The 16,430-nt window shown below is 49.0% G+C and overlaps 2 protein-coding genes across 3 annotated transcripts in view; one reads left to right on the forward strand and one right to left on the reverse strand.

Moving 5' to 3' along the window:
* The first annotated feature begins 5,386 nt into the window (after positions 1 to 5,386).
* RPS9 (ribosomal protein S9) lies at positions 5,387 to 9,862 on the forward strand. Of its 2 annotated transcripts, none has more exons than XR_001816281.2 (4): positions 5,387 to 5,560; positions 5,753 to 5,875; positions 8,510 to 8,941; positions 9,610 to 9,857. XR_001816281.2 is itself a non-coding variant. In XM_017497950.2 (4 exons), exons 1-4 carry the CDS (start codon positions 5,464 to 5,466, stop codon positions 9,785 to 9,787), a joined length of 585 nt encoding a protein of 194 aa, XP_017353439.1. In that variant the 5' UTR covers positions 5,387 to 5,463; the 3' UTR covers positions 9,788 to 9,862. The 2 variants fall into 2 exon arrangements, 1 of the variants encoding a protein (XP_017353439.1); XM_017497950.2 differs by having other exon boundaries at positions 8,510 to 8,696; positions 9,610 to 9,862.
* A 6,030-nt stretch (positions 9,863 to 15,892) lies between these two features.
* Positions 15,893 to 16,430, reverse strand: part of LOC108282135 (leukocyte immunoglobulin-like receptor subfamily B member 1) — a 59,402-nt gene continuing 58,864 nt past the window's right edge. The window contains exon 12 of the mRNA XM_017497938.2: positions 15,893 to 16,275. Within this exon, the coding sequence (XP_017353427.2) occupies positions 16,129 to 16,275 (147 nt within the window). The 3' untranslated portion in view covers positions 15,893 to 16,128. The remainder of the gene's footprint in view (positions 16,276 to 16,430) is intronic.

A 16,430-nucleotide genomic window follows, 5' to 3' on the forward strand; every position in this document is an offset into this window, starting at 1 on the left:
TGAGTAGCTGGAATTACAGGCACGCACCACCATGCCCAGGTAATTTTTTGTATTTTTGGTAGAGACGGGGTTTCACCATGTTGACCAGGATGGTCTCGATCTCATGACCTCGTGATCCACCCGCCTCGGCCTCCCAAAGTGCTGGGATTACAGGCTTGAGCCACCGCGCCCAGCCAGTCATCTCTATTTTTTAAAAAATTTAAATTAAAAAAATATAACAATAAAAATAAGAATGGGACTTTGAATATAAAGGAGTTTTAGAAATACTTTTACCAATTAATTTGCTTATATATTTATTTTTATTGCATGCATGCATAAGAGTGATATATAACAAATTATACATCTAAAGTCTAAAAGAATTATTTCAATAAATGTAACATAAAAATTCTAAATGAAACACACACACACACACACACACAACAAATTCTGTAGGTACCATGTTCAAAGTTTGGCTCCTGCCCTCCACCTTCACTGGCAGCATCTTAGAAAAACCAAACCGTTGCTCATTTGATCTTGATAGCTTCCTAGCTCATCCCCTGCCTTTTATGCTTGCCCCTGTTGTCTGTTTGCAACAGAGCAGGCAGAATCATCGTATTAAAAGATAAGTCAGACCACTTCACAGCTTTTGTCTAAAACTCGCAGTTTTCCATCTCAGAGTGAAAGCCAAAGGCCTCGCTTTGCAGATTCCTCATGAACTGACCACATGCATCCTTTTTTTTTTTTTTTTTAAAGTAAGACTTCAGCATTTTCATACTTCAAGCATCCTCTTCCTAATTTTTTTACTATCTCCATTAATGAGTATAAGCAATCTTTTTTTTTTTTTTTAATTTATTTTGAGATAGAGTCTTGCTCTGTTGCCCAGGCTGGAGTGCAGTAGCACAGTCTCAGCTCACTGCAGCCTCTGCCTCCCAGATTCAAGCGATTCTCCCACCTCAGCCTCCCAAGTACCTGGGATTACAGGTGCCCGCTTGCATGCCAGGCTAGTTTTTTGTATTTTAGTAGAGATGGGGTTTCACCCTGTTGCCCAGGTTTAAACTCCTGAGCTCAGGCCATCTGTCCATCTTGGCCTCCCAAAGTGCTGGGATTACAGGCTTGAGCCACCGCGTCCGGCCAGCTTTGTTCCTTTTTACTGATGAAACTTCCATTGTGTGGACACAACCACATTTTGTTTATCCATTCACAAGTTGATTGGCATTCGTTTCCAGTTAAGGAAAGGTTTTTGTTTTTGTTGTATTTTCCCTTGTTCACGCAGTAGCCCCACGACCAAGAACAGTTCCTAGCACATAGTAAGTGGTCAGTATATTATTGCTAAATGAATGAGTTGGTTGTTTTTTTTTTTTTTTTTTGGAGACTGAGTCTTTCTCTGTCGCCAGGCTGGAGTGCAGTGGCAAGATCTCAGCTCACTCCGCCTCCCAGGTTCAAGTGATTTCCCTGTCTCAGCCTCCCAAGTATATGGGACTATAGGTGCACACGACGATGCTCAGCGAATTTTTTGTATCTTAGTAGAGATGGGGTTTCACAATGTTGGTCAGTATGGTCTCGATCTCCTGACTTAAAGTGCTGGGATTACAGGTGTGAACCACTGTGCCTGGCCATGAGTGATTTAAACTATCATTTTTAAATCAAGGCCGGCTGAGACAACTTGGAAATTATAATTTCTCCTAATACACTACTTTCTAAGCATATTTTTAATATACATAATTATTTTTATTAATGCAAATTGTAGCATACTATACACAGCAGCTTGCTTTTTTGATATGCCTAGGCTTGCCTCATTTTTGCAAACAGCTACATGCTTTTGCGTCCTACAGATGGGGCATAATTAGATTTTATTACTCTTGTACAAAAAAAAAAAGGAATTCAGCTTCCCAAGCATGCCCAGCTGGTCCCTGGCAACCCATGATGGAAACCAAGGGTTCCTTTTATATTACCTGTGTGCCTTTCAGAGCAGAAGGGCCAGAGGGCTCCAGGCTGAGTGAAAGGGAGGAAGCATGAGGGGGTTTGTGGAAGAGAGGCCCGTGCCATGTGATTGGACCATGCTTCTGAAGAGGATCAGGGTGAGGCCCAGTCTCATCAGCTGACCCTTGAGCAACAAGAGTCTGAACTGCTCAGCTCCACTTACTGCAGATTTAAAGAAGTAAAGGTCACGCAGCATGCCTACCTCTCCTGCTTTGCCTTTTACCTCCTCCACCTCTGCCACCCTGAGACAGCAAGACCAACCCCTCCCTCCCTCCTCCTCCTCCGCCTACTCAGCATGAAGACAAGGATGAAGACCTTTATGATGATCCACTTCCACTTAATGAATAGTAAATGGATTCATCTATTTTCTCAAAGTTTTCTTAATATTTTCTTTTCTTTAGCTTAATTCATCATAAGAATAGAGTATATAATACATATAATGTACAAAATATGTGTTAATTGACTATGTTATTGGCAAGGCTTCCAGACACTGAGTAGTTTTTTTCGCTCTGAGACAGTGTCTCGCTCTGCCACCCGGGCTGGGGTGCAGTGGCATAATCTTGGTTCACTGCAGCCTCAACCTCCTTGGCTCAAGCAGTCCTCCCACTTCACCCTCCCAAGTAGCTGGAACTATGGGCTCATGCCACCACATCCAGCTAATTTTTCTGTTTTCTGTAGAGACGCAGTTTCGCCATGTTGCCCAGGCTGGTCTCTAAGTGATCTGCCCACCTCAGCTTCCCAAAGTGCTGGGATTTCAGGTGTGAGCCACCATTCCTGGCCCAGTAGTTAAGTTTTGGGGAAGTCAGAAGTTACACGCAGATTTTCTTTTTTGTCGTTGTTGAGCCAGTCTTGCTGTCAACCAGGCTGGAGTGCAGTGGCATGATCTTGGCTCACCGCACCTTCTGCCTCGTGGTTTCAATAGATTCTCCTGTCTCAGCCTCCTGAGTAGCTGGGATTACCGGTGCCTGCCTCCATGCGTGGCTAATTTTTGTATTTTTAGTAGAGACGGGGTCTTACCGTGTTGGCCAGGCTGTTCTGGAACTCCTGACCTCATTTGATCTGCGTGCCTCGGCCTCCTACAGAGTGCTGAGATTACAGGTGTGAGCCACCTTGCCCGGCCCATATAGAGGTTTTCAGCTGAGCTGGAGACCAGTGTCCCCAGCCCCCTCATTGGACAGGAGTCAGCTGGATGAAGCACCTTCAGTATACAGGGCTCTGGTCTGGTTCTCTTTTTTTTTTTTTTTACTCTTAAATCATCAAACCCTATGAGGAAAGTCCTGTTACTTGCTCCCATTTAGCATTCTTGAAGAGGCTAATTTGCCTAAGATCAAGAGCTGGTCAGTGACAGCTGAGGTTCAAACATGTTTTTTGACTTGAGAACCTACAGGCTTAACCACCATTACAAAACCATCTCTAGTCATGAGGCACCTGGAATTTGTGGCGATTGGACTCCATCCTGAAGGGAGTGAAAACTTATGGAAGAGTTTTTTTCCTTCTGTGTTTTCCCCTTCCTGATGAAAAATGTAAGTGTGTTCAAGATACAAAAATGCATAAAATTTGGCCGGTCGCAGTGTAATCCAAGTGTAATCTCACACCTGTAATCCCAGCACTTGGGGAGGCTGAGGCAAGCGGATCACTTGAGCCTAGGAATTCGAGACGAGCCTGAACATGGTGAAACCCTGCCTTTAAAAAAAAAGCATAAAACAGAACAAGGTGGTTTTTAAGATATGGAAGTACAATGCAGATGATAATAATGGCGATGGGAGCTAACAAAGGGCGCTTTCTTTGTGCCAGACACTCCCCTAAGCACTTTAGACTCAGTCCTCACAAGCAAGCTTATGAGGGAGGCACCACTGTCATTCCCCGTTTCACAGCGGAGGACACTGAGGCACAGAGTGATTGGGAAACTTGTCGAAGTCACTGCAGCTAGCAAGTGATGATGTGACATTTGAATCCAGACATCGAGATGGTGTGGATGCCGTGGAAGAGAAAGGGGTGGGTGGGACCGCTTCCTGAGGAGATACTGCCTGCCTGCCGAGGCAGCGGCGTACAGAACTGAAGAACACAGTGGAGACAGACCATCGCATCCAGTGTGGAGAGACGGGTATACAAAGACAATAACCAGACTATATATGAAAAGAGAACTCCAGGCGGGGCGTGATCACTCACGCCTGTAATCCCTGCCCTTTGGGAGGCTGAGGCGGGTGGATCACTTGAGGTCTGGAGTTTGAGACCAGGAGTTCGAAACCCCGTTTCTACTAAAAATACAAAAATTAGCCTGGCATGGTGGTGGGCGCCCACAGTCCTAGTTACTCGTGAGGCTGAGGCATGAAAATCGATTGAACCAGGGAGTCGGAGGTTGCAGTGAGCCGAGATCTCGCGCCGCTGTACTCCAACCTGGGTGACAAGAGAGAAACTCCATCTCAAAAATAAATAAAAATAAATTACTGATACTACTATTAATATTTCTTAAGCGAGAATTTGATAATAGTACCGTTTGGTGGGAGGGGCGGGGCATCTTCTCTGAGAGTGCTCCGTAACACAAGTATATAGTGAGGATTGAGTAAATACATTTAAAATTCTTAGTATGTGCCACACAGCGTTCCAGAATGCCACATTATTGTTAGCGATAGAAATAGTCTCGGCTGGGCGCGGTGGCACACGCCTGTCATCTCAGCACTTTGGGGGGCCAAGGCGGAAGGACCTCTCGAGGCCAGGAGTTCGAGACCAGCCTGGGCAACGTAGCAAGACGCCGACTGTACGGGGAAAAAAAAGTTACCCGCGCGTGGTGGCGTGTACCTTTAATCCCATCTACTCCGGAGGAGGTGAGGAGCCAACCGCTCGAGCCCGAGAGGTTGGTCGGGGCTGCAGTGAGCAGAGATCATGCGACTGCACTCCAGCTTGGGCGACAGAGCGGGACCCTGTCTCAAAAAGAAAGAGAGAAAACCACAGACCAGAGGTGGAGAACGAAGGTTCTCCCCACTGCTCAAGTTTCCACTCCTTAGCCGGAAGAAAGCTAGTCGTCCCAGTTTGGCACGCCGCTCTAGCCCAGACTCACATCTCGACTGCTTCTCCGCCAGCCAACGCCTCCTCTGATTGGCTCAGACGTGCGTTGTGCGTGATAAGGTCACGAGGCGCCGGCGTTACTATAAGAGCGCAGCTGTGTCGCGTGCGCGTCTCTTTCCCAGTGACCGGGTCCTGTAGTTAGGTGAGGTGTCGTGATGTGCTTTCTGGCTAGGGTTTGGGTTGGATGTTCGCGCGGGCCTTTCGAGCTTCCATGAGCAAGCTAAAGACATTAGGGATCAGAGCAGTGTGGCTGAATGGAAAAGCGGCACGGTTGTTGGGGCGGATACTGATTATGAAAGCTTTTGAGGTGATTCTCGCGAGATCCAATCTGGGCGCCGAGAGGTTTTGGCACAGTCGTGAAACTGCGCTGGCGCCATCTAGAGCCTTCATTTTCCAACTTTCTTTCCGCGCAGGCGCAGACGGGTAAGCGGAGCCAGCATGCCAGTGGCCCGGAGCTGGGTTTGTCGCAAAACTTATGTGACTCCGCGGAGACCCTTCGAGAAATCTCGTCTGGACCAAGAGCTGAAGCTGATCGGTGAGTGACCAAGCCTTCCGAGAGGCGGTTAGCACGTGGATGACGGTGCCCACGTGCCCAATCTAGTCTGCCCTCTAAATTTGGCACTGTTCGTGGTTTAGAAAGCTTTTGTGTATCCAAAATTGCCAGCCTAGTTTTTGCACTAATCTCCGATACTAAACTTGTCCATCCGGTTCTCCCCACCATATGCAGGCGAGTATGGGCTCCGGAACAAACGTGAGGTCTGGAGGGTCAAATTTACCCTGGCCAAGATCCGCAAGGCTGCCCGAGAGCTGCTGACACTTGACGAGAAGGATCCACGGCGTCTTTTCGAAGGTGCGTATGGGAGCCCACAGCAGAGAGATGGACCGCAGGGCTTGTGAGGTTCATTGTCCCTTCTAGTTCCTCTGTTCCAATGATGGGAGTTGTGTCATTGGACAAACAGAGACAGGCTTTTAACTTGGTGACGTTTTTTTTTGTTTTTATTTATTTTTTTAAAGATGGGGTTTCACCATGATGGCCAGGCTGGTCTTGAACGCCTGACCTCAGGCGATCCACACACCTCGGCCTCCCAAAGTGCTAGGATTACAGGCGTGAGCCACTGCGCCCAGCTTAACGTGGTGTTTAAATGGGACTTGGGGAGTAGGAAAAGTGGAGCTGGATCAGTCTTTGCCCTGTTTCTTAGCTGTGTGGCTTTTGTTACCCAGTTCCTGGACCTTCAGTTTAGTAACGACCAGAGCTAAAGAGAGGCCTGGCACACTTGGGCATCTGCCTATATCTTTATAGGATGTCGCAAAAACAATTCTGATCATGTGGCCTCTTTGCTAGTGGTGAGAGTAGACTGTGAAGTCGAATTTTTGGAATGAGTGATGGTGGTAAGAGTTCACATTTGCTTGCTTATTTTTTTAAAACTTATTTTTGAGACAGTCTCACTCTGTTGCCCAGGTTGGAGTGCAATGGCAGGATCTCGGCGCACTGCAACCTGCGCCTCCCGAGTTCAAGCAATACTACTGCCTCAGCGTCTCAAGTAGCTGGGATCACAGTCATGCGCCACCATGCAGAGCTAATTTTGTATTTTTAGTAGAGACTGGGTTTCCCCATGTTGGCCAGACTGATGCTTGCTTTATTAAGCTGATGAAGGACATTCAGGTAGCATTTAGCAAAGGCCTGAACAGGAGAGAATCTGTTAAATGTCTCAGGGAACAGCATTTCAGGTTATGACTTTGGGAGGGTATGCAGATCATATAGACTTTGGCTTACTTTACTAATTGTGGTGAAATAGACATTAACATGAAAATTTGTCACCTTAACCATTTGTTTTAAGATCTCGAGTTTCTGCTGTGAGATGCGGTGTTGCTGGAGTGCTATCTACAGCAGATTGGCACGACCAAGATTGACATTAGTATATCCTGAGACACTGCATTTGCCTGAGCTTGGGTAGTCATGATTTAGGATGAAAAGCAGAGTCTACACCTGAGCCCTGACTGTTAGGCGTGAGAGTGGTCGTCCATATTGGACATCAAGAAAGCCCTGCAGCATGCTTAGCCACAGATTATCACAGTGCCCCAGGCCTGCAGATGGTACAAGCTTACTTTTCTTTCTTTTTTTTTTTTTTTTTTTTTTATAAAAAAAAAAAAAAGGGACAGGATCTTGCAATGTTGCCCAGGATAGGATGGTTTCCAACTCCTGGCCTCAAGTGATCTTTCTGCCTCAGCCTTGCAAAGTGCTGGGATTACAGGTGTAAGCCACTGCACCAGACCCTTTCATTCTTTTTCTTAGATTGTAGGCCCCTTTGACAATTTCATAAAAGTGCTGGAGTTGCCACCACCAAGGTTGCTGATAATTGGATGGGAGTTTATCCCAGTGTCCTGTGATGAGTGGGCTATATAGCTGGTTCTGGTTTTAGGGAGGACTTTGTTAATACAGAGCCTAAGAGCAGTGAAACTTAGTCATGTGAGAAAGCGGTGCAGGTGTCTGAGGGTTATTTGTGGTTTTCCAAGGCAGAAGTGAAAGATCCCAAGGGGTAGACAGCTCTTCAGTTAGGTACACTTTCTAGTAAGTGAAGCCATCTAGCCTAGCCAGGGACAGGAAGCTTAGCCAGCTTTGATGTTTGCTCTTTGGTGTAGTCGTGCCTTGATTCAGGTCCAGTATTTCCCGCTAAGATGTATGACTAGCAAGATTCTGAGTCTCATCTGTTAGATTGAATAGCTGTTAAGGTTTGGCTGCCAGTTAATAACCAACGGACGCCGGGTGAGAGAATCACCTGAGGTTAAGAGTTCAAGACCAGCCTGGCCAACATGGTGAAACCTCATCTCTACTAAAAATACAAAAATTAGCTGGATGTGGTGGTGGGTGCCTGTATTCCCAGCATATGAACTCTTAACTAACCACTGCTTTGTTAGGGTAGTGGGAGCTTAATCGCAGCTGCACTTGGTCTTTTGCAGACTGAGTCCTTGTAAGGAAATCTTATTTAGTCTTGCTAAGAATGTGGAGCAAAGGATGTTATTCTCAGGTGCATTTGCCCTCCTGTCTCCTGCCAGGTTACTATGGATGATAGCCATAGCCTGGTTGTGTGTGTGTGAGATAGGGTTTCACTCTGTCACCCAGGCTGGAGTGCAGTGGCTCCATCTCAAGTCACAGCAACCTCTGCCTGCAGGTTAAAGCGATTTTCCTGCCTCAGCCTCCTGAATAGCTGGGATTACAGGCATGCGCCAACAGCCTGGCTAATGATTTGTCTTTTTAGTAGACATGGGGTTTAGCCATGTTGCCTACTACTGACCTCAAAGTGCTGGGATTACAAGCATGGTTTTGACGATGACCTGGGTCACAGTGACTGGTGCATTGAGTCTTATCAGACTTACCCCTGCTTGCTAATGCGGCTGTGCCTCACCACCACGAATGGAGCCTAAGAGGAGGAGCCAGGATTTGAACCCCAGAAGCTGAATCAGTGCTTCCTTCCACTCTTCCCAGGCAATGCTCTGCTGCGGCGGCTGGTCCGTATTGGGGTGCTGGATGAGGGCAAGATGAAGCTGGATTACATCCTGGGCCTGAAGATTGAGGATTTCTTAGAGAGACGCCTGCAGACCCAGGTCTTCAAGCTGGGCTTGGCCAAGTCCATCCACCACGCTCGCGTGCTGATCCGCCAGCGCCATATCAGGTACCACCTCTTGTCGGCGTCGGGATCTTCCTCCATGCTGCCCTCTGATGGTTGCCCTCACTAAGCCTGCTGTCCCTATCTCCTGCAGCCCTCGGAGGTGATGGGTGTGAGCTCACCCTGAGGGTACAGATTCACCCTTGCACACAGCATACAGCTCACGTCCCAAAAGCCCAGCGCAAGGGTCACTGCGGCTCTAGCCGTACACCTTGTGAAGGCCTCTGCCAGGCATGTGGGCAGCTGGACAGGTAACAGCTCTTGGCCTCCCCAGTGGAGGGAGAGAACCAGCCTCCTCGCGTGGGTGGTGGGTTCAGCTGTCTCCTGGGCTCGCCTCTTAAGTCAGTTCCAGACCCTATTCCGTGATTGCATTCTGGGTACTCGGGGTGCCCTTTCTGTAACGTGGCACCATTGAGAGGGAGGAGCTGTGCAGGAAGAGGCCAAGATGTTTACATTTAGAATCTCCACCTCAGCCCTTCACTAACTCTGTGAGCCGTGGGCAGAGCCTTCTGTGTGATGCCTTAATTGTGGACATAGCCTCGGGTTGCTGTGTTATGGTGGGCATTGCCGCTGTGCATGGTAAAGCTCAGTGCCACGTGTGGGGTTGAGTGTTTCACACTCTGGATGTTTAATGGCCACCTCATTTGCTTTGTGATCTTATGTGGGATACTTTGGAATTTCTCCTACTAAATGTGGTTGAGAAACTCATCTAAAGCATTTTTGGGGGTGAAGGTGATGCCCTAAGACCCTGGACTCACATGAGGCCCACAGGATCAGGAGCGGCCTTCCGGCAGTGCCTGGATGTCTGCAGCCCTAGCAGCAGCGTGGCTGCCTCACGGGCCGAGTGGAGAGGAGAGGCACCTCCGCTGGGCTTGCTCCGTTTCTCCCCAGTCCACTTAACTCCTGTCCCCTCTTCCAGGGTCCGAAAGCAGGTGGTGAACATCCCGTCCTTCATTGTCCGCTTGGATTCCCAGAAGCACATCGACTTCTCCCTCCGCTCTCCCTACGGGGGTGGCCGCCCGGGCCGCGTGAAGAGGAAGAATGCCAAGAAGGGTCAGGGCGGTGCTGGAGCTGGGGATGATGAGGAGGAGGATTAAGCCCACCTGTCCCCCATTGGGTTCGTGAATTGCCGAGTTTTCCTGCTGAATAAACAGGATTAGCGCTTTATATAATTGGTGTGTTTGTGTCTCCTCCTTGACTCTTAACCCGCTCTGACCTTGCTGCCTTCCCTAGGAAGCTCAGGGGGCAGCTCACTCACTTCTGGGTGTTGAGATGCCCGGGAATGCCTACCAGATGGTGGGCCCTGGCCTCAGTACAGTATGAGAGACAGTATTTTGGGAAAAACAGCACCAGAAGGAAATTCCAAGTAAGCCAGCATTTGCATATAGTGTAGAAGGGAGTCATTTCCAGGCAGGGGAGGCAGCAAGTGGAGGTGGGGCCTGCCCTGGCTGTCGGCCCTTTGACCCTGACCCCAGGAGAGAAGTGGAATGGGAGCTGAGGCCGGCCTGGCTGCTGGAGAAGGTAGACTGTGTTAGTGGTTGTTTGGCTGGGCGGCGCTTCACAGAACTGCGGGCTCGTGTCGGAGCTCGTGATGTGGGTGATGCTGGGCAAGTTCCCAGCTTTGTCTTCACTTGCAGGGGAAGTGGGTTAGTGTGGGGAGGGTCGTTGAGGAACTCTTCCTCCTACCCACGTGTGGTGTTTCTGTGGGCTCATGGTCAGGAGGTTAGGCTTCCGTTTTCTCTGCCTTGTTGATGAGCTGTGTCGGGATGGGTTTGGTTTCTGAGGAAGTGAGAAACTTGAAATTGTGCAACCCTCTCAGGCCCTAGTGGATGGGGTCCTTGTCTGGAGGCCTTCAGTCTTTGAAGGTCAGGGCAGCTTCTATACAGGGACAGCTCTGGAACGCAGCTGAGTTCTGTAAACCCTGCGGAGAAGTCTAAGTCCATTGCAGCTTGCTTGAGCTAGGTAGTCAGCCCTTCTCTCCGAGTTGCCGCTTGGGGAATGATGGTGGTCTTGTTGGACGTTCATGGGGCCAGCTGCTGCACCTTCTGGGGTCACTGGTCTCTGGAGCGTGGGGTCTGGGTCTTGCCTGGCGGATGGCCAGAGCAGCGGACTCACTGGGCTCCCCAGGAGGAAGAGAGTGCAGTTGCCTCTGGTCTGAGAGCTGGTGGCTCATCTGGGTGCAGCTCACGTCCTGTGGAGTTCCAGATGCAGCAGCCTGGAGGGAAGGGAGGGGGAGGGGAAGGATGCAGTTCTGCTGTGGAGAAGCCTATGGGCTTGGGAAGGAAAGGATGCGCTCCCTGGGGTCTTCATCTTCAGGGCTCTTCCTATAGAGGCAGTGAGTGGGAGGATTACAGGTGTGAGCCACAGTGCCTGGCCTGCTGGGTCTCCCTTTCCTGGTGAGCTCCTTAGACCACTGCCCCATCTCATTCCCTCCCTCGTCCCTCAACACCAGGGATGACCCTGAACCCAGGGGCCTGAGCAGGTAACAGGATGGGGACTGGGCAGGGGCTTCTCACCTGCAGCCAGGATATTGGGTGGGGGTGGCAGGGGCCGACCTAGGGCAGGAGATGTGTCCACCTCAGCATCTGTGCTGGCCCCCTGGGTGTGGCTCACAGGGCCCAGGAGGAAGTCGGGAATGTGCTGCCCACATAGGCACTGGGGGGTTCGGAGCCCCTGGTCCTCATCAACGCAGAGCTGTCAGATCTGGCCTCAGTGACGCTGGGGGCTCAGGCTGTCTCCAGTGAGTTCCAGCGAGCCTGGCTGTGCTGAGGGAGGGCTGTGGGCTGCCTGTGTGCCCCTGAGAGGAGGTGATTGGTGTTAAGGGGATACATTCTGTGGCCCACACTCTGTGGGGGGAGTTCTCAGGGTCTCAACTCCATGTCTTCTGCTTGTGGTTCTGGCCCAAGAGGTTCGTGGCACCAACCACCCCATGTCCACCTGAGGCTTCCCTGAACACACAGCAGGGAGATGGGCAATGAGGTGGTGCTTGTGGCCCTGCCTGTCATGGTCCCCGGCAGTGCAGATGAATTAGACCACTGAGCCCACAGAGCCTGGAGGGGAACAGCCCCTCCCCCAGGGCCTTGCTCTGCTCCCCCTGAAGGATGGGGCTGAGGGGAGAGCAGGCTCTGGGGGCCTTTCAGACCACATCTGAGTCACGTTTGACTCCCCCATGTTCTGCCTGCCTCCACCTTGCCAAACCCAAATCCAGGGTGACCCCTGTTCTAGCACAGAGGCCAGAGAGGGCAGGGCCTTAGGACACAGCCCAGTCACGGTTCTAATTCTAGAGGCAGGTGCCTTCCCTGTCCCGATCTCTGCATCTTTTCTCTCATCAGCCTCACGATCAGGCGAAGTTTATTGAGCGGTTACCACATCCAGGCTTGCTGCTGGGAGGAGGGGAGTGGTGGGTGAGGCCCGTAGGATTCCTGCTGGACCCATGGAGCCTGCATTAGTGAAGTGTGGACCCAGTTGCCAGGTGACATGCTGATCAGGATTCTTTTTGTTTTTGAGACGGGGTTTCACTGTGTCTCAGGCTGGAGTGCAATGGCGCAATCTAGGCTCACTGCAACCTCCATCTCCTGGGTTCAAGCGATTCTCCTGCCTCAGCGTCCTGAGTAGCTGGGACTACAGGCGTGCACCACCACGCCTGGCTAATTTTTGTATTTTTAGTGGATACCAGGTTTTACCATGTTGGTCAGGCTGGTCTCAAACTTCTGACCTCAGGTGACCTTCCTGCCTCGGCCTCCCAAAGTGCTGGGATTACAGGTGTGAGCCACCATGCCCAGTCAAATAAAGTCATATTTAGGGGGAAAGAAAACTAAGAAAATTTGTTTCCAACAGACATAATGTAAAAGAATTGTTAAAGGAAGTTCTTTGGGATGAAAAATATGATAGTATTCCAGAAGGAAACATCACAATTCAAAAATAAAGGAAGATAAAAAAATGCTATGTATCACAGTAAATAAATATTTTCCTTTTCTTAATTCTTTAACATATACATGGCTGTTGGAATAGACTTTCTGGTTTTGTCGGGTGGGGTTTCAATGTGTAATGTAGATGTAATACATATCATAACTGTAACTTAAAGGGGAGGGGATAGAGGAACTTCTGTGTTCCTAAGATTCCAGCAGTTCATTTTTAGAGGTAAAATTGCATAGAGTTAGGCCTGCATATTATAATATCTAAAGCAGCCACATGTGTACAAAAAGTTAAAACACTGGTAGATGGGCTGGGCACGGTGGCTTACACCTTTAATCCCCGCACTTGGGGAGGCTGAGGCAGGTGGATTACCTGAGGTCAGGAGTTCGAGACCAGTCTGGCCTTCATGGTGAAACCCTTTCTCCACTAAAAGTACAAAAAAAATTTAGCCAGGCATGGTGGCACATGCCTGTAATCCCAGCTACCTGGGAGGCTGAGGAAGGAGAATCACTTGAACCTGGGAGGCGGAGGTTGCAGGGAGCTGAAATCATACCACTGCACTCCAGTCTGGACAACAAGAGTGAAACTGTCTCAAACAACAAAAACCACACACAAGTAGATAAGATAAAATATTCTGTACTCCATAAACATGTACAATTATTATTTGTCAATTAAAAACTCTTAAGCTGGGCACAGTGGCTCATGCCTGCAATGCCAACACTTTGGGAGGCTGAGATGGGAGGCTCTTGAGCCCAGGAGTTCGAGGGCAGCTTGGGCAACATAGCGAGACCACACCTCTACAAAAAAATTTTAAATGTATTTTTTTTTTTTTTTTTTTTTTTTTTGAGACGGAGTTTCGCTCTTGTTACCCAGGCTGGAGTGCAATGGCGCGATCTCGGCTCACCGCAACCTCCGCCTCCCGGGTTCAGGCAATTCTCCTGCCCCAGCCTCCTGAGTCGCTGGGATTACAGGCACGCGCCACCATGCCCAGCTAATTTTTTGTAGTTTTAGTAGAGACGGGGTTTCACCATGTTGACCAGGATGGTCTCGATCTCTTGACCTCGTGATCCACCCGCCTCGGCCTCCCAAAGTGCTGGGATTACAGGCTTGAGCCACCGCGCCCGGCTTTAAATGTATTTTTAAAATCGCTAATACAGTAGTCCCCCTTGATCTGTAATTTTCTTTTTGTGGTTTCAGTTACTTGGTGGTCCACCATGGTCCAAAAGTATTAAATAGAAAAAAGTCCAGGAATCATGTTTTTAACAAAACTAAAAACATTTCTAAAAAAAACAAGAGCAGGCAGGAAAGGGGAATCAGCAAACAGCAGAGGAGAGAAGCAAACAAAAAGGCAAGCCTGAATACAGTCATGTGCCACATAAGGATCTTGCAGTCAGCTACACGTCGCGTGTGTGATGATGTAGCCAACGCACGGAGTAGGTTATATCCTGTAGGTTTGTGTAAGTACGCTTGCACTATGATGTTCACACAATGGTGAATTTTTTTTTTTTTTTTTTTTTTTTTGAGATGTAGTTTTCGCTCTTATTGCCTAGACTGGAGTGCAATGGCATGATCTCCGCTCAATACAACCTCCACCTCCCGGGTTCAATCCTGCCTCAGCTTCCTGAGTAGCCAGGATTACAGGCATATGCCATGATGCCCAGCTAATTTTTGTATTTTTAGTAGAGACAGGGTTTTAGTAGAGACAGGGTTTCACCATGTTGGCCAGGCTGGTCTTGAACTCCTGACCTCTAGTGATCTGCCTGTCTCTGCCTCTCAAAGTACTGGGATTACTGGCATGAGCCACCGAGCCTGGCCAACACTTTTTAATGATGGATTTCTCAGAACATATGCCTGTCATTAAATGACATTAATGTAAGTGATCTAAATACAGCAATTAAAAGAGATTACAAGATTGGATTTTAAAAAATTAACAACAAAGAAGCCTTTTTTGTACACAATCTATAGGAAATTAAATATAAGGAAGTAAGTGGGTTAAAAATAATGAATAATGTGGATAAGCATTGAAAACATTATGCTAAATGAGATAAACCAGACACAAAAAGACAAACACTGTGATTCTGGAGTGCAGTGGTGCGATCTCAGCTCACTGCAACCTCTGTCTCCCAGGTTCAAGCAATTCTCTGCCTCCCTCCCGAGTAGCTGGGATTATAGACGTCTGCCACCACACCTGGCTAATTTTTGTATTTTTAGTAGAGACAGGGTTTCACCATCTTGGGCAGGCTGGTCTTGAACTCCTGACCTCATGTTCCACCTGCCTTGGCCTCCCAAAGTGCTGGGATTACAGGTGTGGGCTACCACACCTGGCCTGTTATTTATATTTTATCACATTAAAAAAACAGAAGGTTGAAAAATGTATTATGCAAACACTAATCAACAGATAATTTCACTGGGTTTTTAGTTTTTTGATTTTTTGAGACAGGGTTTCACTGTTGCCCAGGCTGGAGTGCTGTGGTGTGATCTTGGCTCACTGCAGCCTTGACCTCCTGTGCCCAAGTGATCCTCCCACCTCAGGCTCCCAAGTAGCTGGGGCTACAGGTGTGTGCCACCATGCCTGACTAGCTTTATTTTCTGTAGAGGTGGGGTCTCACGATGCTGCTCAGGCTGGCTGGAACTCCTGAGCTCAAGCCATCCTCCCCACTTGCCCTCCCAAAGTGTTGGGATTATAGGCGTGAGCCACTGCACCTGGTTATGCCTCTTAATTTTCCCATTTTGTGTTTGATGTGGAATATTGACATTATCATTCCATTAAAAACATTCACTCTTTTTTTTTTTTTTTTTTTTTTTTTTTTTTTTTTTTTTTTTTTTTTTTTTTTTTTTTTTTTTTTTTTTTTTTTTCTTGTTGCCCAGGCTGGAGTGCAATGGCGCGATCTCGACTCACCGCAACCTCCGCCTCCTGGGTTCAGGCAATTCTCCTGCCTCAGCCTCCTGAGTAGCTGGGATTACAGGCACACGCCACCATGCCCAGCTGAATTTTTGTATTTTTAGTAGAGACGGGGTTTCACCATGTTGACCAGGATGGTCTCGATCTCTTGACCTCGTGATCCACCCGCCTTGGCCTCCCAAAGTGCTGGGATTACAGGCATGAGCCACCGCGCCCGGCCTTCACTCTTTTTTTTTTTTTAAGAGACAAGGTCTTGCTCTATCACACAAGCTGGAGTGCAGTGGCACAGTCATGGCTGACTACAGCCTCAGCAGCCTTAACCTCTTGTGTCCAAGGCATTCTCCCGACTCAGCCTCCCAAGTACCACACCTGGCCTTTACGTCTGTTTTTTTTCTTATTGACTCACTGATTATTGAGAAGTCTGTTGCTTTATTTCCAAAATGCGAGGATATTAGCCATCTTTGAGTCAGGCGAGTCCCACAAGTTCCCAGTGCCTCCTGGTGATTTGTGTTAGGGGTCCAGGCTGGCTGGGGTCCACTGGTATCCACTGGGGGCAGCTCCCATGTCTTCTGGAGTCCCTGAGTGTCCTTCTGTTGAGTGTGGGGTCTGGGTCCCCCTGGACTAGTGAATGGCCAGAGTGGCGTAGATGCTGGGCTCAGCTGGAGGGGCCCCTTCCTGGGAGGGAGGAGGCTCAGTTGCCTCCCGTCTGAGGGTCAAGCCGTGCAGCTGGGCGTAGGTCACATCCTGGGGGGCTTCAGATGCAGCAGCCTGCAGTGGGGGAGAGTGAGAGGGAGGGTACGTGGTGGGGGTGAGAGAGAGGAAAGGACCTGCCTGACTGTCCATCTACCTGTCCTCTTCTGCCTGCCTGTCCTTTGTATCCAGGAATTCCCCAGACTGTGGTGAATGAGGGAGGCCACTGCTGC

The sequence above is a fragment of the Cebus imitator genome, unplaced genomic scaffold (assembly GCF_001604975.1).
Source record: "Cebus imitator isolate Cc_AM_T3 unplaced genomic scaffold, Cebus_imitator-1.0 Scaffold235, whole genome shotgun sequence".
Classification (NCBI taxonomy): domain Eukaryota; kingdom Metazoa; phylum Chordata; class Mammalia; order Primates; family Cebidae; genus Cebus; species Cebus imitator.

Coding starts and splice junctions, on each gene's coding strand:
- RPS9 (XM_017497950.2), top strand. CDS start 5,464: ATGCCAGTGGCCCGGAGCTGGGTTTGTCGCAAAACTTATGTGACTCCG. Junction 5,561..5,752: donor CCAAGAGCTGAAGCTGATCG/GTGAGTGACCAA, acceptor CACCATATGCAG/GCGAGTATGGGCTCCGGAAC. Junction 5,876..8,509: donor TCCACGGCGTCTTTTCGAAG/GTGCGTATGGGA, acceptor CACTCTTCCCAG/GCAATGCTCTGCTGCGGCGG.